A 27,925-nucleotide genomic window follows, 5' to 3' on the forward strand; every position below is an offset into this window, starting at 1 on the left:
TAATAAGTCATATCAACATTTCAAAGAAAAAAATTTAACTTATTGAGGTAAACTGTTTGGAGATAATTGCCATCATCCTGTTTAGTAATGCAAAACCTATTTTCTTCTTTGTAAAAGAAGTTATCTGAATTGAAAGGAAACAAATAAGATTTTGGATAGAAAACATTTTTAGTTGAATAGAACCAAGAAACTGTTGTAGGATGTGTTTCTTGTACTTTTATTTAGAATATTTTTATTTGTGGGCCAATTGGGCTTCTTTTGAGTTCCTCAAGTCAGGAATATTTCAGCCACATCAAAACTAATGGCACTGTTAGTTTTTGGCTTTTGCAAGGATTCTTTAGATTAATATAACTGTGTTCTATTTTACTTAAAAAAATTTTTGTGTGTGCAATTTATAACTTGAAGAAAATAATAGTTTTCTTCAAAGGTAAAAGAAAGCCTAAGTGATTTTATATACAAAACACCCTTGGCTTTAGAACTATGTCAACTCTTTTTACTTGGATGTTTGAAAATCCTAAAATAATTGGAAACAGAAAGAACAGAATGTACACTCAGAATTAAAAACAAGTCAATTGGTATAATGTAGATTCTGGTTTGTGTTATTGTTTTCCTGCCTTTGGTCATTGAAATTCATGTAGTGGTTGTTTAAAATTACTTACACTCCTGTCTTTATTTGACTTTAGGGCTTCCCAAGAGAAATCAAGTGTTGGTTATATATCCTGTGTCTGGTACTCTTTGCACTGTGAGCAAAACCAGGGAATTATTATTTAAAAGTGTTCCTAGAGCAAAAACATTTTGCAGTGTGCTGATATAAGATTTTAGTATCTATACTCTTTATAAATGCTGAGTAATGTGCCATATTCAAAGCAGTTGGATTTTGTGTAAACAAATAAGCAGCTTCATAAAATTTAGTCATATTTGGCCTCAAGGAATATGTTACCTGGTGGCAAACATTGAAACTATGCATATTTTTCTGTTGTAGTTTGGTTCCTTTTTGCAACAAGATTTGTTTTAAAAGAAAGAAAAAGCTGGTTTATGGTGTGTGTGTGTGTGTGTGTGTGTGTGTGTGTGTGTGTGTGTTTCCTTTACATTGTAGCCCCTAAAGATTTCTGTATTCAAAGTTGTGCTGTTATAGTTGAAATCCTAGTTCTTTGTAGAGAAATATTTCTATTGCTCTAGACCAGTGGTCAGCAAACTGTGGCTCTGTTGACTAATGAATTAGTTTGCCGACCACTAAGCTAGGGGCTTAAATCATAAGGAACAACAACAGCCTGTAATTATGGGAATCAAGAGTTTAGGTCAGTGGTTGGCAAACTCATTTGTCAACAGAGCGACTGACCATTAGTTTTCTTTCATTTGGAAAGTAAATAAAGATTAAGACTTGCCTCTGGGGCCAACCTGGCACATAGAGTTTAGTGGATATTATTAGGAAATCAGATTAAGCATCTATATAGTTTTATGACCAGAACTTTTAGATTTTTCAGAGCTTGATATAAGCCAGTGAAGGGCAGTTTTATCTGGTGTCTTAGTCACAAGGAGTGTAGGATTGCAGCAGAGACAGTAAAGAAAATACAGGGAGCTGACATAACTGGGATTAAGTCTTAGCTTTTCTACAAACTAACCTTGAGCCTCAGCTTTCTTATCTGCGGAATGGATAAAATAGGCTCATAAATGATAATATTGAGGTGTTATAATAGCAGCATCTATTTCCTGTGGGTGTTGTATTAAGTACCTGCCTGTCATTGTGCTTGGACATAATAAGCCCTTGGTGAGTGTCAATTTCCCTTAAGCGGTGAGGTAGTCTGCCTTTTCCCCTCTTCCCAAGCTATTTTTTACCTACAAAATGAAGTGTTCTACAAGGATGTTCATTTCCTAGACTCTACATTATGATCTGACAGAACACCTTCTTGCTGACAGAATCCTTAGGGGTTTCTTTCCTCCATTTGAGGTAATCCTCTAGGGCAGCACAGTCTGACAACTTTCTGTAATGATAAAAATGTTCTGTATTTGTGCTGTTCACTATGGTAGCTACTAGCCACATTTGGCTATTGTGCATTTCAAATCTGCAATGTAGCTAAAGAACTGATTTTTAATAAAGTATTAATTTTAAGTAACCAAATATGGCTAGTATCTACTATCGATATGTTGTGCAACTTAGTTTATAGGACTTCTATCTCCTAATTCTCATTGAAACCTAAATTATGTGATATTGACCACATGCAGGACAATACAGAAAGAATTTACTTCAATAGTCTTCATTGTAAGTTATAACTCAGCTGAGTATGTAATTGACACTTAGCGATATTCTATTATGTGGACACTTTACTGCTTATCCCTTTGTAACTTTTCAGAAAATCATAGCGCTATTTTCTCAATAATACTTTAGACTTTTTAACACTTTTAACCTAAACTACTCTTAATTGTAATCTTACTGTTACCCCTCAAATAGGTTGCAAAAATCTAGAGATTTCAGAAGCAAATTTTTAATTTTTCTAATACTTTGCAAATTAATATGGACTCAGTTTTCACTACATGGAAGAATTATTGTGATTGAATAGGATTTTTCTAGTTGGTGAAAATCAGTAGATGGTTTTTAAAGAATTTATTATTATTATTATATAGTTTTTGAGAGATATTTTTTCTTTTGATGGTTTTAGTGACCCAAGTCATGAGAAATGATATAATTACCAGCATCTTCCAAAAGTATTTATTATCATGTTATTGACCAGATAACTTTGGTTAATGGTATAATTCCTATATCATTAGAACAGTTTTTCAAGAGTAATGCTTTTTTAGCTACTAGAGTGTTTCTATGAAAGTCAGCAATCATGAGTACCTTAAGTTCACCCTGTTTTGGATCTGCCCAAAGTACCACCTCAAATGAGGGCTGTCACCTTCTGCCATTCTTCCAACAAGCTAGTGGATTATCCTATCTAATAAAGAGGTAATATGCAAATTGACCATTCCAACACACAAGATGGCTGCCCCATATGGACACAAGATGGCCACCCCCATGTGGACACAAAATGGCCTGCAGGGGAGGGCAATTAGGGGTAAACGGGCCGGCAGGGGAGAGCAGTTGGGGGCGGCCAGGCCTGCAGGAAAGGACAGTTGGGGGGAGACCCAGGCCTACAAGGGAGGGCAGTTGGGGGTGACCCAAGCCTACAGGGGATGGCACTTGGAAAGTAACAGGCCTGCAGGGGAAGGCAGTTAAGGACGACCAAGATGGCAAGGGAGTACAGTTAGGAGTGACTGGGCCGGCAGGGAAAGGCAGTTGGGGGCAATTGGGCCTGCAGGGGCGGACAGTTAGGGGTGACCAGGCTGGCAGGTGAGGGCAGTTGGTGGTGACCAGGCCTGCAGTGAGGGCAGTTAAGGGCAATCAGGCAGAGGCAGGCGAGTGGTTGGGAGCCAGCAGTCCTGGATCAGGCCTAAACGGTCAGTTGGACATCCCTTGAGGGGTCCCAGATTGGAGAGGGTACAGGCTGGGCTGAGGGATTACCTCCCCTTCCCCCATGCATGAATATCGTGCACCGGGCCTCTAGTTGAAAGATAAAATAATTAAAACAAATTAAAATAAAATTTGGAGATGATACTTAGGTTTTACATGGTTCTTCTCTACCTAGCCCTTTTCAGCATTTTTATCACAGTGCTTTGATTAATAACATGCCTATCACATTTGCTTATGGTCATGTAATTTTGACATTGTGTGCTATATTCTGAATTTAAAAAATTGTACAATCTGAAATGATGGGTTGAAATTAATAAATTTCATATTGTATTTACTAGCTACTAGGTACCATTCTAAATTTACACTACATATATAATTTTTAGCCTCACGACAATCTTCTAACCAGATAGAGCTTCTCTGATTCTTAGTCTTATTAGTGGAAACATAGTTGACCAGAATAAGAGAGATATATTGCTCTTTCATTCAGCAGCAGATGTTTATTAAATGAACGTTAGGTACATTCCTTGCAGATTCCACCTGAATATTTGTGTTTAGTAACACTTTGAGCAAGGAAGCAGATTGAGAGAAAAGAGTAAGCTGGCCAAGGAATTCAAAATCTTGGTTGGAGGGACAAAGGGTAGAGGGTGGGGATTGGCCTGGAACAAAAAAATGGACAGTGGTGTGAAAGTTGGCAGTGATGGCAGTCCTCAGCTAACTTAGAGTTTTATCACTTATGGAGAAGAAGGATTAGACATCAATATGGTTTTAGGTATAGGCACTAGAAGGTAGATGATAGAAAACTTTGGAACTGATAGAAAGAAAAGACTGTTGAAGTGTTAGATCTCCATTTAACAATGAAATGGAGCTATTGTTTTGTAACCCCAAGGGCATATCATCATATAAGAGACTCACAGTTTAGGTATATGATTAGACTAAATGACCTGTACTATCCTTCCATCCAGAAGAGTGATTCTTTTCATGACTCTTCATCACTCAGAGTAATGGGCGAGGAAAGGGGTTCAGAAGCATTGCAAACTTTTGGGAAAGCCCATTCATATTCTTTTCAGTAACCTGTGTTTTGCTGCTGTGCCCACGCTTGGAATCCTAATTTCCTGTACTGCTATTAAATCTAATTCTTTATTTAGAATTGAATGGTTAGCAGGGAGTACAAAAAAGTAGGATCCATCTCTTTTTAGTTTTTTGCACTTCCAGCCATCACAGCTTTTCTAGTCCTGTAGCTATTAGAGTGGGGGAGCAGGGGAGAAGACTTATTAAAAAAGGTGTGTGTGAGGGGGCAAGCTCCAGATAGCCTGTCCTTGTAAAAATCTTCTGTGTTAAATGTATCAAGGATATAAAAGCATATGAATAAGTTTCAATTTAAGTGTGAAAGAGAATTGGAGTCCTTTAGGTAGAAGAAATTTTTTTTCTTTTTTCTTTTTTTTTAAATATATATTTTATTGATTTTGTACAGATAGGAAGGGAGAGAGAGAGTTAGAAACATCGATGAGAGAGAGTCATCAATCAGCTGCCTCTTGCACACGCCCTACTGGGGACATGCCCGCAACCAAGGTACATGCCCTTGACCGGAATCGAACCCAGGACCCGTCAATCCCCAAGCCGACGCTCTATCCATTGAGCCAAACTGGTTTTGGCAGAAATTTGTTTTCTTGAATGATAAACAAATTTTGTGAAGTAACTGGTGTAGCATTTTTCTTACCAGGAATCAATTGTGGTTGAGGGATGTTCTGCCCATTAGTGTAGTTAGATAAAAGTCTTGCCACATCCCATTAATCTTTGAAACGATTTCTTGTGACTGAGCATAGTTGTTTGAAAATACGAGGAGTGTTTTGTTTCATAAAGGTAGAGTGTACAGTTAAAAGTGCAGACCTAGAACCTGAGTATATTTAAGTTACAGATGGGAGACCTTCAGCAAGTTATTTAATCTTCCTTTCCCTTAATATTTAATGGGGATATTAACAGTACCTGCTTAAGTTAATACGTTCATCGTTTATGTAAAGTGTTTAGAATGGTACCTAATAGCTAGTAAGTGCTGTATAAATCTTAACTGTTGTTATTTAATGTGCCTATATGAATATATTTTTCTACTTAGCTTCAAAACTGAGATCTTAGTTTATTTAAAAAAATTATTATATGTCCATATAACCAAAAATCTTATGTTTTAGTGGCTCAGTAGTATGTTAACATGAGGATTGTCATTAAAATACTTGTTTCTCTTTAAAAGATACTGAATAAAAATCTTATACTATTCAGAAACCCCCTTGAATAAGATATAACTTCATGTTTGTAGACAGGCTGGTTAAAAATCCTAGGAGAGCATTGGAAAATAGTGGTAAGAAACGTACTCACATTAAAATTGTGATATAGACTCTGCCTATATCATTTTCTTGCTCTGCGTAAGTAAATGGCTTCGTTTCCTCTCTCTCTTCCACCATAATCTCGTGTTTTTTCAAGCAATAAGTACTTTGAAAATTTTGATTATAACATAGCCACAGTGGATTAGCACCTGTACCCTTTTGATACTCTCATTGTCTTGGCTGCCCTCTAGAGTTGATGGAAAAGGATCTAATAGGATTAATATTTTTATCTACTATGTCTAACATTTATAACGCTCAGTAAGTTGAGCAGATGAATGACTCTCATCTTGAAGCCTTTAACAGTTTTTTGGCTCAAGATAAATTAAATGAGTTATAAAAATGATTGTTTATTCCTGAAATGTTCTTGCAACACACATACATTAATGAGTTATACATTCTGTCTAATATGTAATTAAGAGAAGTGAAGCTTAGTGGGGAAAGTTTACTAGTTCAGTGTCCTTGGTTGCATCCAACAGAAATCCTTGTCTGTTATCAAAACTCTGTCAGTGGAAATAACTAGAAGACTATTGCTCTCCTTTGGCCCAGCCCAGGCTTCTGTGTTGTCAACTTTGCCTCTTGCATTTTCTTTTCATCTTCCTCAACTCCACTCTGGCCTTCCTCATTCGCTCCATTCTCCTGCTATACCTTACTGTCTATTTTTTAAGTGATTTAACCTTTTAGTGTTGTTGGGTGGTTTTTTTGTTGTTGTTTTGCCCTGAGGTATGAAGGCTAAATGGGGATGAGCCTCAGGCACTGGATCCCAGTTCTTCCAATTCAGCACAAGATGTAGTTACTATTTCTGCCACCTGCCCATGGGGAGCTTAATGATTAAGGATAACACTGGCTGAGACCTGAGCGGGTCCAAAGCTCAAAGCTTTTTTGCTTCCATTTGGACCAATAGCAACTCAGATTTTGAAGCTAGAGCACATATTTAGACTGTTATTCTATTTCCCTATTTAAAGCTATAGTGGCATCTTATATGCCCAATTAGGTGAAAAGTCTGATATATGTTGCAAACTTTAAAATGACAAATGGCACTTCTGTTGTTAGCTCTTATCTCCATTGAAGCTGGAGAGTGTATCCTAGAGAAGTTAAGAAACTAATCACATAATGTCCATTCATGAGCCAAGAGTAGGAATCAGTAGTCCCAATTGTACTTGTGCCATTAAGCAGACATCTCCTTTCAAGCTGTTATAACTGTGGCTACTATAAGAATATTTTTTGCCACTGGATTTATTTATTTTCAATTAATTTCAAATTAGCTGTGATTTGATTCTTCAATTCCATGTGTTCTTAAATTCTCAAGTGGGGAATTGTCATTCTGATTTTCTAATCTTCCTTCTCTTATTAATATTAAGTAGATATTTTTGTTGAGCTGCATGCTATGTCCTATTCCTTCCTACTGATCTATAAGCTTTTCTATTGGCTTTCTTTATGTTTCCTGCTGCTTTCTTGCTTCATAATTGAAGGGAGGATTCAGACCTATCCAGGTAACAAACTACTGGTTCTGCATGGCCTCTTTATTACTCTGTCCCCTTATTACTATTATTACAACGAGATTGTTTGCTGCTGAATTCACGGTGGGAATTTAATATTGGCATATTGTTTCAAGGCTTTTCACAGAGTGCAGTGATAACTATAAATAACCACAAACACTGGTTGCCATTTGAGAGATTTGAGCTTTGCTCCTTCCAGACCATCCTTAAGCCTCTCTAGATCCCTCATTTTTTATTGCAAAGTATTTGCAAAAGTGGGTTCATTTTAGTATGGGGTTGCCACTTTTTTTGAAAAGGCTTTCCCCATCATGAGACAATCAGCATATGACAACTACACACAGTTTTAATTTAACTTAACCTTGATACACTGAGACAAAAATGTTTATGTCCAGAGAGATTCTTGTTCTTCTAATCTACATTTAATTTTCAAATAAGCCAACTACTCTTTATGAAAGAATCAATACTTTTATAAAACAAAACAAATTTTAGAGAGACACCAGCTACTCCTTTTATTATATTTTATCACACATTTAAAAATTATTAATTATGTATGGAATTTTTAGTTTAAATTAGCTGAGACTTCATTTTAAAAATAAAAGACTGCCCTCCAGTTTTCAAATGTGTGATAACACAATCAAAACTTAACCTAGTGTGACTAGTATAGAATATTTTTTGTGAACCCAGCCACAGGCAGTTTAGACTCATTTTATGTATATTGTATTTTTAATTCAAGTAGATAAGATTTTTATTAGTGGAAACAAGGAGAAAGTTTAAGATAGCAAAATTTACTTATACCCCTTTGTAAAAAAAAAAAAATCTCTTTTTTTCCCCTCCTCAGTTTTTCCAGAGGCCTCAAATACAGCCTCCTAGAGCTACCATCCCGAACAGCAGTCCTTCTATTCGTCCTGGTGCACAGACACCCACTGCAGTATATCAGGCCAATCAGCACATCATGATGGTTAACCATCTGCCCATGCCGTACCCAGTGCCCCAGGGTCCTCAGTACTGTATACCACAGGTAAAGTATCTCTCAGGTCCTGGTGGTCCAGAGGAGAGTGGGGATTAACTGAGGTTCTCAAAAGGGACCATAGGAAAGGTGGATGATAGCATTAGTGTTTAGTGATGTGTAAACTTTTTTGTTGGTTAGAAGTCCAGCCATTTTGTCGTTTTCCATAATATTACAAAAATATATTTCTATGTCTCCTTAAAACTTTCTAAGATGATGCAGAAATTGTTTTTATCTCCCGGCTTTTCTCCCATCCCTTCCCAACACCAGCACCCATAATTAAGCTGTTCCTGTGATATTATTCAATGTCAGTGAAAGCTACCAACCTGAATTAATTTTATAAGGAAGGAGCTCATGTCTGCCTGTGTACCAGTTTGCTGTATGGCTTTGCTTAAGGCATCTTTCTCTTCATTATCATCACATCTTAATGGCAAGCAAGCATTTTGAATGTGTTTAATCACGTGGCTTCTCATTTAAATGATCTTCTTATACACACACACACACACACACACACACACGAAACTTTTTCATAGTAGGCTACCTTCATACTATTTATAAATGTCTAATTTCTCTCTTCTAGTACCGTCATAGTGGCCCTCCTTATGTCGGGCCCCCCCAACAATATCCAGTTCAACCGCCGGGGCCAGGTCCTTTTTACCCCGGACCAGGACCTGGAGACTTCCCCAGTGCTTACGGTGAGTATGAAAAGTTGAACAATTTCTGTTAATTTGTTGTATTTAATCCATTTTGTTGTTTGACAGTACAGGTTAGGCAATGAGATCTAGTGTGTTCTGAAGTTATCGGGTCTAGTAATAATTAATGTCGTTTTTTAACATTCGTTTAAAATCTTGCTTGGCGTTGACTTGTATTGACATAACCTTCAAACACGTGGTATCTACAGAACGTGTGAAGTGCAATTAACAAGTTTTGCTTGAAAAAGTTTGTGTTTGGTTTGGTTTTTGTTGCAAAACTAGGGCTAAGAAGATGGCGGATGAAGAGCATATTCGGCACTGCATGCTTTACGAGTTCCAATTAGGAAGAAAAGCAAGTGAGGCTGCAAAAAACATCTGTAGTGCTCTTGGTCAAGATGCAGTTAGCGCCAGAAAATGCCAGCGTTGGTTTGAGAAATTTCGCGAGGGAAATTTTTTGTTAGATGACAAGAGTGGTCGAGGCCGTGTGTCCAATTTTGATCAAGAAGCTCTTCAAGCTCTTTTGGTGCAAAATCCTCAAATTACCCAACAAGAGCTTGCGACAACTTTAAATTGTTCACAAAAAACAATTTCCAATCAATTGCGTGCACTTGGCAAAGTCCAAAAGTTTGGAAAATGGGTTCCTCATGAGTTGACCGACAACAACCGTAATCAGAGTCACAATTTGCAGTTCGCTCCTCTCTCGTCAAAACCGTTTGCCGTTTTTAGAGCAAATTGTTACTGGAGATGAAGAATGGGTGCTGTATGTTAATTTGAAAAGGCGGCCTCAATGGTTGGACAAAAATGAGGCTCCGCAGCCCACGCCAAAACCTGACTTGCATGCGAAAAAAGTGATGTTGTGTGTGTGGTGGAATTTTAAAGGAATTCTTCATTATGAACTTTTACCATCTACCCAAACCATTACAAGTGCAGTGTATAGTGCCCAATTAGAAAGGTTAGCCCAAGCTTTAAGAGAAAAAGAACCCGCGCTGATTAATCGGAAGGGCGTAATTCTTCACCACGATAACGCACGACCGCATACTGCAAGAATCACTGCTGAAAAACTGTGCCAGTTGGAATTCGAAGTTCTCCCTCAACCTGCATATTCTCCTGATATTGCCCCCTTCCGATTACCATTTGTTTCATTCTTTGCAAAACTTTCTTCTTGGAAAAAAATTTAATAATGAAGAATGCCTCAAAAATGCATTGACTGAATTTTTTGCATCAAAATCACAAGAATTTTACAACAGAGGGATTAAAATGCTTCCTGAGCGTTGGGCAAAAATAGTAGAAAACAACGGCAATTGATTAAATTTTGTTGTATTGTTTAAATAAATTCGATTTTAAAAAGTATTAGAAAACGACATTAATTATTACTAGACCTAATATTTGCAGATAAAATGTTACAAACAGTTCTGACCTGAAAGCTACTTCTTAGAGAATGGCTTACACTGAAAGATTATTATAGAAATGTATTTAGTTTTAATGACACCTTCTGCAGGAGTTGGTAATTCTGTTGCAAAGAGCTCATGCCTTGAGGTTATAATATTTTGGCAGATATGTATTTTTAAAATTTCTTTATTGTTTAAAGTATTACTTTTCCCCCCATTGACCCTTCCCTGGCCACCCCCACCCTCAGGACAAGCCCCCAGCACCCCAGTGTCTGTGTCCATTGGTTATGCTAATATCATTCATACAAGTCCTTTGGCTGCTCTATTACATCCCTCCTACCACTCTCTCCCCTACCTTCTCTCTAAGGTTTGATAGTTTATTCGGTGCTTCTCTGTCTCTGGATCCATTTTTATTCATCAGTCTATGCTATTCATCATATTCCACAAATGAGTGATATCATGTGATATTTATTTTTCTCTGACTGGTTTATTTCACTTAGCATAATGCTGTCCAGGTCCATCCATGCTGTTGTAAATGGTAAACATTCCTTCTTTTTTATAGCAGTGTAGTGTTCCATTGTGTAGATGTACCACAGTTTCCTAATCCACTTATCTGCTGATGTGCCCTTAGGCTGTTTCCAAATCTTAGTTATTGTAAATTGTGCTGCTATGAACATAGGGGTGCATATGTTCTTTTTGATTGGTGTTTCTGATTTCTTGGGATGTAGTCCTAAAAGTGGGATTACTAGGCTGATGGGGAGTTCCATTTTTAATTTCTTAAAGAAAGTCCATACTGTTTTCTACATTGGCTGCACCAGTCTACATTCCCACCAGCAGTGCACGAGGGTTATTTTTTCTCCACATCCTTGCCAGCACTTGTTGTTTGTTGATTTGTTCTGATGGGTGTGAGATGGTACCTCATTGTCATTTTGATTTGCATCTCTCAGATGATTAGTGACTTTGAACATGTTTTCATGTGTCTCTTGGCATTCCCTATATCTACTTTTGAAAAGTGTCTATTATTTAGGTCCTTTGCCCATATTTTGATTGGATTGTTTATCTTCCTTTTGTTAAGTTGTAGGAGTTCCCTATAAATTTTGGAGATTAAACCCTTATTAGAGTTAACATTGGCAAATACGTTCTCCCATGCAGTGGGCTTTCTTATTGTTTTGTTGATGGTTTCTTTTGCTGTGCAGAAGCTTTTAATTTTGATGTAGTCCCATTTGCTTATTTTCTTCTTAATTTCCTTGGCAGGTATTTTAATTTTAAAGTTGGTCACTAGTTAATATACTTTTTTCCAAATTAAAAGTTCTTTTCTAATACCTCATAAATTATAGGTCCTTCAGCTATACCACCTTGGGCAACTGTTCTGGTCTTGCTGTCTAGAAGCCATAGACATTCCCCTTCCTATTTTCTCTTCTTGGAATCTCTTCTATTCTTACCTTTCCATTTCCAATTCTGATCTTGATGCCTCCCTTTCCTCTACCACTTTTCCTGTTCTAACCTTGGGTTCCAGTTAAAAATAGGTTTGGGGGTGGGATCCTAGATCTACGTTCTGAAAAGGGAGTCCTCTCTTCTGAGACAGAGGGACCTTCCTGTGGCTGGACGCCAGGAATAAATCTGAGACTTGTTCCTTCCAGCTCTACTGCTGGGGTTTGTGAGTTGGATAATATTTTCCCCAGACTTAGTTCTTTATCCTTAGCTTTGCAATTTACTCACCACACTAACATTTTATTTCCCTACTCGGTTTAAATATTGAACCGTGATTTTCAAAGAATATTCTTACAGCCTGACCGATGTGGATCAGTGGTTGAGTGTCAGCCTATGAACCAGGAGTTCACAGTTCAATTTCTGGCCAAGGCAAATGCCCAGGTTGCTGGAGGAAGCCAATCAATGATTCTCTCTCATCATTGATGTTTCTAATTCTCCCTCTCCCTTCCTCTCTGAAATCAATTAAAATACATTTAAAAGAAAAAAAAGAATATTCGTACCCACACTGAATTTCAGTAACCACAATTATAGAATTCTGTTTAGAAAATATAATTCTTGCAGTATTTCTGCAATGTTGAGGAAAAATAATGCAGAAATAGTATTTTTTCAATGTTATTTTTCAGTTTTGCTCTCAGTGTTTGTTTTAAAAAAAATATATTTTATTGATTTTTTACAGAGAGGAAGGGAGAGGGATAGAAAGCTAGAAACATCGATGAGAGAGAAACATTGACCAGCTGCCTCCTGCATACCCCCTACTGGGGATATGCCTGCAACCAAGGTACATGCCCTTGACTGGAATCGAATCTGGGACCTTTCAGTCCGCAGGCCAACACTCTATCCACTAAGCTAAACCAGTTTTGGCTCATCAGTGTTTCTTAAATATTTTGATGCCTGTTATATCAGAAAAATATGTCATGGAGATTAAAGTCATTACCAGCCAACTTAAGGGTGTGATGGCCCAAGATGAAAAAATTAGGTTTAGGAGCAAAGGGCTATGTATGATTAGTGGTGGTAGTGAGGTTGAAAAAGGAAAACAAAAAAGAATTTACAGTAGTAGAAGATCTCATTCTCCCTTGCTTCAAACCAATATACACTCCTTTTTCTCACTCTGCAATATCATTCTCTCCTCCTTTGTCATCTTCTCACTCTTGTTTTGTATTTTATCCTACTAAATTGAGATTATCTTGATCTGCCAAGTTTAATCATTTGGTATTTACTGCATGTGTAATGTGTGGAATCCTCTGTCTCAGTCATGTTGACTCAAAAATGTTTCATTAGCAGAATCTGACTTTTTAAGAGATGGTTCACCTTTTGTATCCTATTTCACTTAGCTTAAAAAATATGGGAAAGTGAGCAGATTGTATTGCTTCTCTTGCAGCATTTGAAACCAATATTAGGATTTTGTGTTCTGCATTTTGGGGCTAGTGATGTAATAGAGTAGCATAAATCGCTTATTTGAGCTCTCCTTTGGGAATAGTTTACTCAACACTAAAGGATGACTATGGTTTTTTGTCATTTTACAGTGAACTTATTGAAGTCTCAGTCATGTCCTCTGATTATATATTTTCCAGATCTGAATCTCTAAGCTTGGTTGATACGTGCAGAGTTTTGGTACTGCAAAGTGGTGGGCATAGGGATGATGATGTCACGTGATGAGAGTAATAATAAAGCTGATATTATTTGACTGCTCAAGTACCAAGGATTTTACCTGTATCAATTACTTTCCATATACACTTCATTCCTTCTTGTTACCTTGATCCAACTATTCATGCCCCCCACCAAAGGCCAATCTACTTGTACATTAGATTTCATCATGTACCCATTTAAGGTTATTATTCTAGCAGTTCACTTCTTTGTTTTTCTGCATTATCAATTTTCCCCCCCTCTGCTGGATTAGTCCAATCAGCCTATAGGTATACTGTTTTGTTCCCTTCTTTAAAAAAAAAAAATAAAATAAAAAAAAAAATATATATATATATATATATATATATTATTGATTTTTTCATAGAGAGGAATGGAGAGGGACAGAGAGTCAGAAACATCGATGAGAGAGAAACATTGATCAGCTGTCTGCTGGACACTCCCCATTGGGAATGTGCCCGCAACCAAGGAACATGCCCTTGACCGGAATCAAACTTGGGACCCTTCAGTCCACAGACCAACGCTCTATCCATTGAGCCAAACCGACTAAGGCTCTTTTTTTTAAATAAAGTTTTTTTTTGCTCTATATTTTTGTTTTTCTGATTCCCATCATAGCAAAACGTTTTAGCAAAAGAGCTGTCTCTGCTCACTTTTTTTTAATTTTCTTTTATCTAATTCAGTGTTGAATGTACCCTAATCAGGATGCATGCCAGTAACCTTACCCAAACAACTTTTGCCAAGCTCACCAGTGAATTCTGCTTTGCTAAATCTTAGTTGCTACCTCAGCACCATTTGACATAGTTAAATACTTTCCCCATTCTCGAACCATTTTCTTCATTTCAGCTACTGCGTTGGTTTTTTTTTCTTCTTCTTCATCTCCTCTGCTGGGATTTCTTCATGCCTATGACCTCATGGTTTAAATGTTGTCCATATTATACTGATTCCAAAATGATACCTGTTCTTTGACTCCAGGCTTGTATCTCTTCCTGCCTACTTGATACCTCCATTTTGAAGGTCTAATAAGAATCTCAAATTTACATGTTCAAACTTAAACCTCGATTTTTCTCCCCTCTACTTTTCCTCCAGTATTCCTCATTTTAGTAAGTTAATAAATTATATAGTATATAGCATTTTCATTCTTCCTTTTGCTAAGACAAAAAAAAAAAAAACCTTGAGAGTTTTCTTTGACACCCCTTTCTCAGTCACATTCACATATATTATAATACAGTAGCAAATTTGTAGGTTCCGACTTCAAAATATCTGACCCCTTATCACCACATTTACTCTAAGCACTCTGGTTTAATAGTAATTATAAGAACAGTCAAAATTTTGAGAGTTAAAAAAATAGGACATTTGCTAAGCCTTTATGTTGGCTTTCTGTGGCAGTGGTTCTCCATAAGTAGGGAGAAGAATTAGACAACTCCAAACCCCCAAGATGATCAAAAATATTCTAGTGTTGCTGATCAAACCCACATATAAAACACACTCTTAAAACCTTGCTGAAAATCACTGTTGGGGATAATGGGCCTCCAGAATAGAGTTTTTAGAGCAGTGCTATAGTACGATTAGTGTTTTGGAAAGGTAACTAGTGGTAGTCAGCAGGGAATGGTTATTTGTTTTCATATAGATGCTAAAGAAGAGATGTTTATGCGTATTTGGAAATCATTTCTTGGCTACTTCATTAGCTAGTGGGAAAAGATGAATAAGAATGCTTGTTTTTGTTACTTTATTAAACTGTTGGTACCGTGGCAAGGTGCCATTAATGGTCTTACAGCAATTGACAAAATAACTGAATACTTCCTTCATTCTTTTCTGATTCTTTAGGAACACCTTTTTATCCAAGTCAGCCAGTGTATCAGTCAGCACCTATCATAGTGGCTACCCAGCAGCAGCCCCCTCCAGCCAAGAGAGAGAAAAAAACAGTAAGAGATCTTATTAATTTGTCTTATTTTAAATTGAATGTCCATTCACTTGTTAAATAAGTTACTCACAGTTGTAATCATTATTCATCTTTGTTCACAAATGACTGCCATTTATTCTTCTTTTATATCCTCACCAATAGAAGGGCATTTAACTAGAAGTTGCAAGTAGCACTTGCTTATTATCAGTTCCCAACAGGCACCAAGCTAGGTATGTGAAGTGACAACATGCCCTCCAGCTTCAGAATTGGGAGGATTTAGTCTGCTAAGGTCTCACTAAATGGGAGGAATTTGAGGTCAGTTGTCACATCCTGATTGTCCTTAAACTGTTGTCATAGTCTTCTCCACATTCAAGTATGAACTGATCGGAAAAAATAGCACAAGATAAAATGAGCAAAATGTTAAGGTCAACAAGAAAAATCTTTCCTGTGGAAGATATTTATTTTAAGAAACAGAAAGCAGAATTTAGAAAATGTATTCTAATTGTTTTTAGTAAGTTATAGCGGCTTTGCCTCTGTCTAGTAAGGCAGGCCCAAGAGAATTAGAGTAGAGTCATAAAATGTACATTCCATAAAGGAAGGTGAAGGGATTAGTTAAAGGACATATATGCATAGCCTGAGGACACAGACAGATAGTGTGGGATGAGCAAAGAGAGGGGGTTAGGGAGAGATGGGCAAAGGAGTGGGAATGGGGGAACATCTGCAAGAGTGTCAATAATAAAAACTTTAAATTTAAAAATGTGAATGTATGCGTAAGAAAAAAAATTCACTTCGCAGAACATTTTGTAGAAGAGTGACTTGCAATCTTTTATCAGATCACCCAAAATGGGTGATGTTTATTAAGGACTCCCCCATTTATATGGTTAAGATAGATGGACATAGCATCATAGCAATATTCTTGAAAATACTCTCATTTAATAAAGAGTAGTGAAGTTCAAAACTTTGGTTCTTTATTATCATAAACAAATTTACAAAATAAAAGGACATGCCCGTATATGATGACACTAAAGTTGAGAAACTATGCTTTGAAAATGTTGAAACAGCATAGTAGATGTTGGACTTGAAGAACACTTTCAGAATGCAGGAAAATTAATAAAGCAGACAATGAAAATGGGGGATAGGAATAGTAGTTGTTACTGAAGAAGAAAATAGAAGGTGAATTAGAAGCAATACTTAAAACTGAATTTGAAACAAGCTTTCAAACCTGAAAGACATAGCTGATATTCATAATCTTACTGAAGAAACTACTTTCAAAAAAGCTTTGAGATCCAGATGGTTTTATTAGTGAATTTTTTTTGAAATTTTCAGTAAGCCAGGGCTACCGTCATTAAGCACTGGAGGTAATGACAAACCTGTATATCTTAGCAGTTTTGGGGATTGACGTCCTAGACCAGGTACTCCAACACTATTGTAGAACCAGTGTCTACTCACATCTATATAAGCATAAGTAGTCTTAAAAAGTTAAAACAAGGCCATAAACATTGTTCTGCATTTTGCCTCTTTTCACTTACCAATACATCTAGATGTTCATTCCATATCAGTACATGTAGATCAGTCTCATTCTTTCAACTGGCTATTTGGTATTTAACTGAAAGGAAATGGCATAATTTCTTAACTACTGTGTTCATCAGCCTGTAAGATATTTCTGTCTGCAGCAAAAAAATAGCATTGCAGGAATCCTTACATCTATATATAAAAGCCTAAGCAATTGAACGACCGGTTGCTATGATGCATACTGACCACCAGGGGGAAGATACTCAGCGCAGGAGCTGCCCCCTGCTGGTCAGTGCACTCCCACAGCAGGTGTCTGGACTGGGGAGCACCAGACACCAGGCTCACAGCTGGCAAGGGCGCCTGCAGCAGTGCTACTGAGCAGCGGTGCCAGCAGGTGCAGCAGGGTGAGGATGAGCAGGAGCCGGGCTTGGGCTCCTTCCCAACTATCTGCTGCTTTGTGCATTGCTACATCCCCTGAGGGGTCCTGGATTGGTCTCTGATTGTGAGAGGGCGCAGGCCAGGCTGAAGGACCCCACTGGTGCATGAGTCCATGCACTGGGTCTCTAGTACATATTAGGTCTAGTACATATATATCTAGTACGATATATAAGGTTATCTACAACATAAGTTCCTATTTCTGAGTTCTTGGATATGTACATTTATCATTTTGTTAGAGAACCATTTAAAGCCTTTAAAACTTTGTTGTACAGAGTAAGTTCCATAATTTAAAACTATTCTATGGATCTTATCTTTTTTAACATCACTCATTTGGCACTGCTTACAAGATAAATGTTAATACTTTGCTTATTTGGCCTAGAAATTCAGCCAACTAAGTCTCAGTTAGTTTGTTATTTAATTAGTTCATGTCAGAGCAAATGGCCTACATTTCTCTGAGTGACCCCATATAGTTCTGTGATTGAAATAAAATCAAATATTGTGATTATCAACTTTGATATTTGACCAGCTTTTCAGTTTTGCACCTATAATACATTATCTGCCTGTAAATCTACTACAGAGACACCCTATCTGTAAATATGATGTCTTTTTGTAATCTTATAGATAAGAATTAGGGATCCAAACCAGGGAGGTAAAGATATAACAGAGGAGATTATGTCTGGAGGTGGCAGCAGAAATCCTACTCCACCCATCGGGAGACCCTCATCCACACCTACTCCTCCCCAGGTAAGTTGGAGTAAGCCATGATGGATAATGGTATGTATTTGTTCACTAACCTCAACTGAAATTTTCCTATAGCTGCTTTCTGTACTTTCCATTTCCATCAGTTGTCTCATAGCCTCGAATATCTAAATGATATTTAAACAGACATATTTTTTCTCTTTACAAATTGTTATACAGTAACTACAGATTTTTATTGAGAATATTTCTGTGTATTATCTTCACATTCAGAGCATAGCTGCTGCCAATTTTCCTATTGCTACTAAAAAAGGAGCTGCTTTTAAACTTCATCATTAAATGAGTATTTTGTTTTAATATGGAGCCTTAAGAATTTAGCGGTGCCACTACATTAATGCAAACTGTAAAGTTGAGAACTTAAACATTTGTACTGAATGGTATTGCTTGAGATGATTATCTGTGTTACTCAGAGCATAGTTAGATGTATTATAGGCACAGCTCTTACCTTTTAGTACTACATAAATGGGATTCTTTAGTGGAGGGGTCTTTTTAAATTATTTGCAGAGGTTATGAGTAAATTACGTTAGTTCAAGCACCTTTTTGTTCCTGTTGCAGAAGTGGCTATGATGGTCTTAAGAGTTCACTGTCTTGCTGTTAGAAATCAAGACAACTTGGGAAGAGCCAGAGCTTAGTAAACTTCAATAGCGAATGGAATTCCCAACTTTGACAGGATTTTGTTTTCCTCACTGGGTTACTAATAAATTTCGTTAAAACTAGTCAGAGGACATGCGTGATTTTCAGATGTTCAGAATATCTAAAGTGAAAGCCCAGCATGTAAAAACATAAAACCAAAGTTATTAGGAGTAAGAGGCTGCTTGCTCCCCCACGTTGTGGTGAGGTGAGGTATTCCTCAGAGCCCAGTTTACTACAAGTGATATGGATAATCAAATGTAATGCATTAAGAATGATAGGCTATTAACTTTAGTAGCATAGGTTTTAAAAGTTCTTTAAAACTTTCTTAATAATTAAATCCATGAATATATGGGATTAAGCAAAAAACCCATAGGCCCAGACAAAAAAACGATTACCACCAAAGGGAAAGTTGGTGTTTAGGAGGAGAATATATAGTGATGGAAGGAGACTTGATTTGGGGTGGTGAATACCCAATACAATATACAGAGAATGTATTAATAGAATTGTATATCTGAAACCTATATAATTTTATTATCCAGTGTCACCCCAGTAATTTCCACAAAAAAGAATAAATAAAATGCCATCTTTATGGGGGGAGGGCAACGCAGGAAGGACAAATACCTGTCCATGTTTAAAGATCCTTGAAAATCTGTGAATTTTTATTAAAGTCTAACACTTGGGCCTTTGTGTGATGATATGTTTTGCTTGTAAATGATGGTAGTCGCTGGCTGACATTTGTCTTAATCTTCCATCCTCTAAGTAAGTGTAATATATAACCATCTAGATATGTGAATTGTAAGGTCATATTAATGTTTGTTAATAGGACTTTTAACCATTTCCCATTATTTCTCCAGGGATATTTCAAGTCTGGAATGATCAAGGCGACCTTATATTTAAAGTTGTCTCTGGAAGTAAACACGGGACAAGTAGCATTTACACATTTAAATTATCTCCTTATGTGCTCTGTTAGGTAGGGGCATACTACAGCAAAAATTTAGCATTGGTTATTCAAGGTCGTTAAATTTTGATCTGTATTTTCCTACATTTATTAAAATATTATTACTGTTTAGCCTTATAGTTGACAACCTTTTGTTGATTTCTCTTTAAATTTTCAATTTGAACATTTGTTAGTATATCTTGCATTTTAATTCCCTGTGGGGTTGGTATGTTTTTCTGTTATCCCTCTGTCCTTAGCCACAGAAATCCTTTTGCTCTTTCTTTCCCCAGTGACCATAGGCCTGAATACAAGTATATGTGTTTGTGTAATCATAAAGCACAGTAAATGTATATTTTATTTGATAAAGGCCATCAGTCAATAATTATAATGTTGGTAGTAGTTTTTGAGGTGTGATGTTGTCATGAAGCATCCGTTTATTTTATTAGTTAACTTGCAATTTAATTCAGCTACCAATCTGTTGTCTTTTCAAATGTATGAAATTCATAAAATGAACAAATAGCTTTTTAACAGACACATACACACTAGAAATATATCGAGAGTGGTGCATGTAGGGTAAGAGGACAATCCCTGTTTACTGAGAAAGGCGGTCATTACTGCCTAGTTATTATACTTGTGAAAGTGTTGACTCAGTCTTTCCAAAGATGCTAGGAATCTCTGTTTATGTAAAAAATCTACAACTTTTAAATGTTAGCTATTAATTCTACTAACAAATAGCACTGTGTAAGTCAAAGGGTTTATACAAAGGGTTTAAATCCAAAACCAATTGGGTTTAAGTTAATAGCTGCTAGTTTACCAGTTTTGGCCTAATTATAATTAGTAAGACTGCAAAAGAGACAGTTTTAAAAAATGAGGAAAACAAAAGCTGTCCTATACAGTTATTATAAGGGTTAAATGAGATCAAATACTTAAAATTGCAAGCTAAGGGCATAATGAGCATTCGGTAAATACTACCTGTTAGCAATATTGCAATTATTGTTATTTTAGGAGGCACAGAGAATGACTGGAAGAGTCTGGGAGCTTCATAGCAGAGATGCCATTTAATCTCAGTTCCCAGATTGGTATTCACCACATGGAAAGAGAGAAGGTAGTTAGGCAGAGGGACATCGTATACAAAAGCACATGGAGATGGGAAATCGGATGAAAGGAAACTTGTCATTTCAGGTGATAAATTAGAAAGTCAGTTGAAAGAGTGGAAGCCAATTAGAGAAATATTCAGCAATCGGTTACTAAGTAGGGATTATAAAAAAAAAAGGTGACCAAATAATGTATCATCTAAATTAGGACTATTTTAGAAATAAATGGGAATGCTATTTATCATTTTGCTGGGATAACAGACATAAAACTGTACTGTCCAGGTAAATAGGGATGCATGGTTCCCCTAGATGTAAGAGAGATGGAGGGGTCAGAGATGTCTTCAAGCTGAGGTGCCTAGATTTATAGAGTAACACACAGCAAGGAGTATACATGAGGATGTTTAAAGAAGTGGATAATGAATTTGATTTTGGCAAGCATGCAAGCTAAGAAGAGTTAATTGAGGGAAACTGTATTGGGTGTATGTGAGGAAACAGATTTTTGCTGCTCTGCTGCTGCTTTGCCCTAAAGATTTTGAAATTGTCCTGTTTCCTTAGTTTTTAAAATGCGCTATAGAATAATTCCTGGAGATTTTGTATCTCAAATATATTAAAAAATATACATATTGTATATGTATACATGTGCCCATAAAGATGATCACAGACAGTGGTTGATGCCTGGATGGACATCATAGAGCTGGTCTCCACTCTGTCACTGAGATTTATAACCTTGGGCCAGAACATCAAACTCCTTAAACCCCTATTTTTTTTCATTTGTATAATGTGATTGTACTATGTAATCTCAGAGTTCCCTTTTAGCTCAAATATTAAAGTGAGAAAGAAGGGGAAATTTTTGCTTACTTTTCATCAGCATAAAAATCTCTCAGTTATATATCTGTTGTTAGCAATTAGGCACAAAGAATATTTCTATGTTAACAAATGTGCTAGCTGTCTGAAAGTTGCTATGGAACCCTGTAGGGTAAAAATAGGTACATGATGCCAAGGCTTCCAAAATTGTCTGCTTCCAAAAGGATGGTCCTATATATAAAACCACTTAGTTTTTTTAATGAACTATCTACCTTTCTTTCTCTCCCTACACCCTTTGGTTCTTTTTTCTTTTCTGTTAAGATTATTTATGTTAAGAATTACTCTTACAGTGAAACACAATTATAACTTGGGAGAATGTCCTATGCCATAGGGTGTAGGGACAGAGAAAAGGTTGGAAACTCTTGATTGCTGGCACATCTTAGCTTCTCCTGTCATTTGGGAAAATTCAAAGTCAACAGGTTCTCAGATTTTTGAAGAGCTTCTTATAAATTTGATACCTGGAAACTTTAAAGAATTGGAGAATAGGGTTGTTGATTTCATCAGGTCTGTCTCCAACAGGGTATTGTCTTGAATTTTTAATAAAAATAATGTTCTCCATTCCTTAAACAAGAAAACAAAATTTGACATAAGGTTGCTTTTGAGATACTGTTTCTCCTTTTATTTATTTTTTATTTTTATTTTTTTAAATATATTTTATTGGTTTTTCACAGAGAGGAAGAGAGAGGGATAGAGAGTTAGAAACATCGATGAGAGAATCATCGATCAGCTGTCTCCTGCACACCCCCTACTGGGGATGTGACCGCAACCAAGGTACATGCCCTTGCCCGGAATCGAACCTGGGACCTTTCAGTCCGCAGGCCGACGCTCTATCCACTGAGCCAAACCGGTCCTGGCCTGTTTCTCCTTTTAGAAGCCAGGGGATCGATTTTTTTTTAAGTTGTTTTGGCATCCCAATAATGATCCACTTATGAGAATTAATAACATTAAATTTTATTGTATTTTAAATGATTCTTTGTTTTTACTTGTACTAGGTTTTTTATAAATCATTCCTCCCCCCCCCCCCCCCCCACACACACACACACACACTGGCCTGGTTACCCCACGCAGCCTGCTGTTCAGTTGTTTGGTCGTTACTTTAACTGTGACAGCATCTTGTACAATTTGCATATTCTTCTTATTAGTATAGATAGCAGTATTATTTTACCTTAGATACTCTAAGTCTTAATCCTAATTATAAAGAAAGTGTGACTCAAATTTTTGCATGGACAGCAAAATTCTTCCCTTACCACTTACTACAAGTCATACACTGAACATTGCAGCTTGTAATAATCTTGTAACCATGATTATAGTTGTAGGGGATCACAAGTATTGTAAAATCCCCCTCTACTCACACACCACCCCCCCTTGGTCCTCATCCATAGGTGTAAGATTTTGGTCCAGTCTCTTCCCCACCACCCACACCCCTCTCCCCCACGAATTATCAGCCCACTCCCTTTCTATGCCCCCAATACTACTATATTCACCAACTTATTCTGTTCATCAGATTTTTTATTCACTTGATTTGTAGATTCACTTGTTGACAGAAAAGTATTTGTTGTTCATAATTTTTTTCTTTAACGTTTTCTTCTTCCAGCATTTCATATAATATTGGTTTGGCGGGGATGAACTCCTTTAGCTTTTTTTTTTTTTTTTTTAAATCTGTGAAGCTCTTTATCTGACCTTGAATTCTGAATGATAGCTTTGCTAGGTAGAGTAATCTTGGTTGAAGGTTCTTGCTATTCATCACTTTGAATATTTCTTGCCATTTCCTTCTGGCCTGCCTAGTTTCTGTTGAGAAAAATCACTTAACAGTCACATGGGTGCTCCCTTGTAGGTAACTAACTGTTTTTTCTCTTGCTGTTTTTATTTTTTTAAATATATTTTATTGATTTTTTACAGAGAGGAAGAGAAAGGGATAGAGAGTTAGAAACATCAATAAGAGAGAAACATCGATCAGCTGCCTCCTACACACCCCCCACTGGGGAGGTGCCCGCAATGCGCTTGACCAGAATCGAACCTGGGACCTTTCAGTCCGCAGGCCAACGCTCTATCCACTGAGCAATGCTGGTTTCGGCTCTTGCTGCTTTTAATAGTCTCTCTTTGTCATTTGCTCTTGGCATTTTAATTATGATGTGTCTTGGTGTGGTCCTCTTTGGATTCCTTTTGTTTGGGGTTCTGTATGCTTCCTGGACTTGTAAGTCTATTTCTTTCACCAGGTAGGGAAAGTTTTCTGTCATTATTTCTTCAAATAGGTTTTCAGTATCTTCTTCTGGCTCCCCCATAATTCAGATGTTGGTAAGCTTGAAGTTGTCCCAGAGGCTCCTTACACTATCTTCATATTTTTGGATTTTTTTTTCTTTTTGCTTTTCTGGTTGGGTGTTTTTTACTTCTTTGTATTTCATATCTTTGACTTGATTCTTGTGATTCTGCTGTTGGATCTCTGTATATTACTTTTTATTTTAGTAAGTGTATACCTAATTTCTAGTTGGTCCTTTTCCATATCTTTGAGTGTCTCACTAAATTTATCGGCCTCTTTTAGAAAATTCTTGAAAAACTTTATAACCATGGTTTTGAACTCTATATCCAGTTGTTTGCCTTTCTCCATTTTTTTCATTTGTGACCTGTTTCTTTGTCTCCGCATTTGGCTGCTTCCCTGTGTGGATAGAGTGGCTTTGTGTGAGAAGTCATTTTTAAATCCTCTTTCTATTTCATTCTATAACCATTATATCTGCAAGTCCTATCCAACTCATTCTTTACCACATTCACTGCTATTGTATTCTAAGCCACTTTGATCTCTCCCCTGGACAACAGTAACTTCCTTTAATCATCTCCTTGTTTCCGTCTTGCCTCTCCTCTATTTTTTTATTTTATTTTTATTGCAGTTTAATTGACATATAACATTATTTTAGTTTCATGCATATAAAAGGATTTATAGACTTCAGTATATTGCAAAATGATCACCAGAATAAGTCTAGTTAATATCCATCAACCATACACAGTTACAAAAAGTCTCTTTTAAAAGTTTCTTTTCTTTTGATATCTACTCTCTTAGCTACTTTCAAATGTGCACTATAACACTATGATTAAATACAATACTAGAGGCCTGGTGCACAAAATTTATGCACTGGGGGCTGGGGTGTCCCTCAGCCCAGCCTGTGCCTTCTAGCAGTCCAGGAGCCCTCGGGGGATGTCCAACTGATGGTTTAGGCCCAAAACAGTTGGACATCCTTAGCACTGCTGCGGAGGCAGGAGAGGCTTCCGCCACTACCACTGCACTCACCAGCTGTGAGCCCAGCTTCTGGCTGCGTGGCACTCCTCCTGTGGGAGCTCACTGACCACCAGGGACAGCTTCTGCGTTGAACATCTGCCCCCCTGGTGGTCAGAGCGTGTCATAGCGACTGGTCATTTCACCATTTGGTCGATTTGCATATTAGCCTTTTGTTATATAGGATAATCATACTGTATATTACATCCCTATGTCCTGCTTATTTTATAATTGGATGTTTGTGCCTTTAAACTCTTTACCCATTTCACCCACCTGCCTTTGGCAACCATCAATCTGTTCTTGACAATGAGCTTCGTTTTGTTTGTTTTTAAGATTCCTCATATAAGTGCGACCATACAATCTTTGTTTGACTTATTTTATTCAGTGTAATACCCTGTAGGTTCATCCATTTTGTCACAAATGGCAAAATTTGTTCTTTTTACGGCTGAGCAATATTATATGTATACTGTTTATCCTTTAATATGTTTTTCTTAATAAAATATAAGCTCCATGAAATCAAGGATTTTTGTTTTAGTAACCATGGGGTTCTTAATGTTTTGTACATGGTAAACACATGCACATCTTTCTAATGAATGAACTGGGAGAATTCTCCCCGACTTAGTAAAGAAGCATGTTTTGGTCCTTTTTTCTGGAGTCATTTATTGTTATTTTACTTCTTAATCCTCATAGTGTTTCTCAGTAGGTGCTATGCTTGGTTGTTCTCAGGATTTATATGTTAAACAAGAGGTATTTGTTCAAGGATTATTTTAAAATCATTGAATGGAACTTTGAAAAATCAATTAGAGTCGGCTTATTGTATGCATGGCCAGAGGCAATCAACTTTAGTTTCAAAATATTTAGAGAAAAAAGTTACAATTGTTGCTGACATGTGCTATGTATTTAGGCCTATGATCATTGTGTCTAAACTGAACATGTACACTTTTTGTCATTATTCTGTAAACAATACAGTGTGGCAACTGTTTGCATAGCATTTACATTGCAGGACTATTGTAAGTAATCTAGAGAGGTTGTAAAATACGCAGGTGGATGTGGGTTGGTTCTATGCAAATACCACATCATTGTGTAGAAGGCATTTGAGCATCCCCAGGTTTTGGTATTCATGGAGCTCCGGGAACCAATCCCCAGCGATACCCAGGGTCAGCTGTATACCTAGTAATGAAATGTGAAACATTCAAACTGCTTCTTAAGATAACAGTAAATTATCTCAGAGTCTTGCTAATATTTATATACTATTTGGAGTTTCGGGCTTTCTTTCAGTAAATTATAGGAGTTAGCAAACATTCTCTGTAAAAGACCAGATAGTAAGGATTTTCAGCTTTGCAGCCTTCGTTTCTTTCATCGCTGTCATTGTAGCATGAAAGAGGCCGTATACAATATGTAAATGAATGGCTGTTTCAATAAAACTTTATGGACACTATAATTTTAAGTTTCCTGTAATTTTCATGTGTCAATTAATACTGTTCTTTGATTGTTTTTTCACCAACTTTTAAAAAATGTAAAATGTTCTTGTTTCACGGGCAGTTCAAAAGCAGATTCGTGTTCCCTGGACCATGGTTTGGTGACTCCCTATCTATAGTTACCTCTGTATTTTCGCATCCTGTCATGTACAACATTAAAGTAGATAGTAAAGAAGTTGGCCTCTGAGTAGAAATTGGATAGGCTATATAAAAGGAAATGAACTTTAAATTATACAAAAAATACTTCAGGACAATTCAAGATTTTGTTGCCTGTTTCACCTGTTGGTAAACATTCTGTTTAAAACGTTAATTCCTACAATATTCGGCCCCAAATCTACCATTATCTCTTAAAGGCCAGTACTTCAAATTTAACAGATAAACCTTTAACAGAATAGATTCTCAAGTAGAATTCATAAAGGAAATTCATTTATTGGATATTATCAGATATCTAATATCTTGGTATACTTTTAAGTTCCTTTATCAAAATGGGAATTCGTTGTTTTTTTTCTGCCAATCAGACTTTTTAACTCTGACTTCCTGATCATCTTTATTGACTTATTTTATATTTTTATACCAACTTCCCTTCCAGAATCATTTTTATCAATTTTCATATCCACCAATAATGAAAGTGACTGAAGTGTAGTGATTTTGAAATTCCTTAAAATATTCTCAGCAGTGTAGATCATATACCCAAGTTCTCTAGCTACCCAAAAGCTTCATTTCCTTATAGGGATCAAAATTCATACAGCATTAGATGTGATTTTTTTTCAATGTGATGTTTTGAGTCACAATATCCAGTGTGTTTTCTGATTTATAAGTTAGTTAAAATAAACCATGATTATTTGTGCTTTGGAAAGATGAGGAACTTCTTTGTAACAGACTATAGTTATTAGGAGAGAAGAAATAAATGAGAGGTTAAGATACAGTTTGAGATTATCATAAATAAAAACACTCTAAAACAAGATTAAAGTATTGAATTATATATTATGTTAATATGCTATTTTTTTGGTACTATCAGAGACTTAGAAAATGTCAAAAGTTCAAATGATTTTTAGTTCCTTTTCATTTTACAGTTAAGGAAATGGAAGTACTTTTCTACCATGTTATCTCATTCCTTCCTTATAAATGCTTTATGTATAAGATCTTCCCAAGACTTTGTTAATTTAAAAATGTCTGTGCAGTTGCCTCTAATATGATTGAAGGTATTTTTAATCTTAGATTGAAAAACTCACTAATCTATATGTATAGGTATCATGATCCTTTTATTGTCTTAAACGTCTGACTTTATCTATGGATGTTATTTTGGTGACCTACTTTTAGCAATTATCCCCCCCCCCCTTTTTTTCCGGGGGGATATTAATTTCCTAGGCAATTGGAGTAGTTAATATTATCTTCCTTTCAGGTAAATGACACATTTTACAGTTCTTTCTTTCTTGGGATGTGGATAACTGTTTAATAAATGCTAAGTAACAGAATCTTTCCGTTGTTCTGGAACTATTTTCAGCCAAAGA

At 36.5% G+C, this 27,925-nt stretch overlaps 1 protein-coding gene across 25 annotated transcripts in view; it reads left to right on the plus strand.

The window, feature by feature from the left end:
• EIF4G3 (eukaryotic translation initiation factor 4 gamma 3) overlaps positions 1–27,925 on the plus strand; it is a 242,118-nt gene that overhangs the window by 110,204 nt on the left and 103,989 nt on the right. For 16 of the 25 annotated variants that reach the window (XM_045585085.1, XM_045585086.1, XM_036445754.2 and 13 more), the window contains 5 exons: positions 7,293–7,313; positions 8,158–8,337; positions 8,906–9,020; positions 15,362–15,459; positions 18,009–18,131. In XM_045585085.1, the coding sequence (XP_045441041.1) occupies positions 7,293–7,313; positions 8,158–8,337; positions 8,906–9,020; positions 15,362–15,459; positions 18,009–18,131 (537 nt within the window). The remainder of the gene's footprint in view (positions 1–7,292; positions 7,314–8,157; positions 8,338–8,905; positions 9,021–15,361; positions 15,460–18,008; positions 18,132–27,925) is intronic. The other 9 variants (XM_045585080.1, XM_045585083.1, XM_045585084.1 and 6 more) reach the window with 2 other exon arrangements.

The sequence above is a fragment of the Pipistrellus kuhlii genome, unplaced genomic scaffold (assembly GCF_014108245.1).
Source record: "Pipistrellus kuhlii isolate mPipKuh1 unplaced genomic scaffold, mPipKuh1.p scaffold_m20_p_2, whole genome shotgun sequence".
Lineage (NCBI taxonomy): Eukaryota > Metazoa > Chordata > Mammalia > Chiroptera > Vespertilionidae > Pipistrellus > Pipistrellus kuhlii.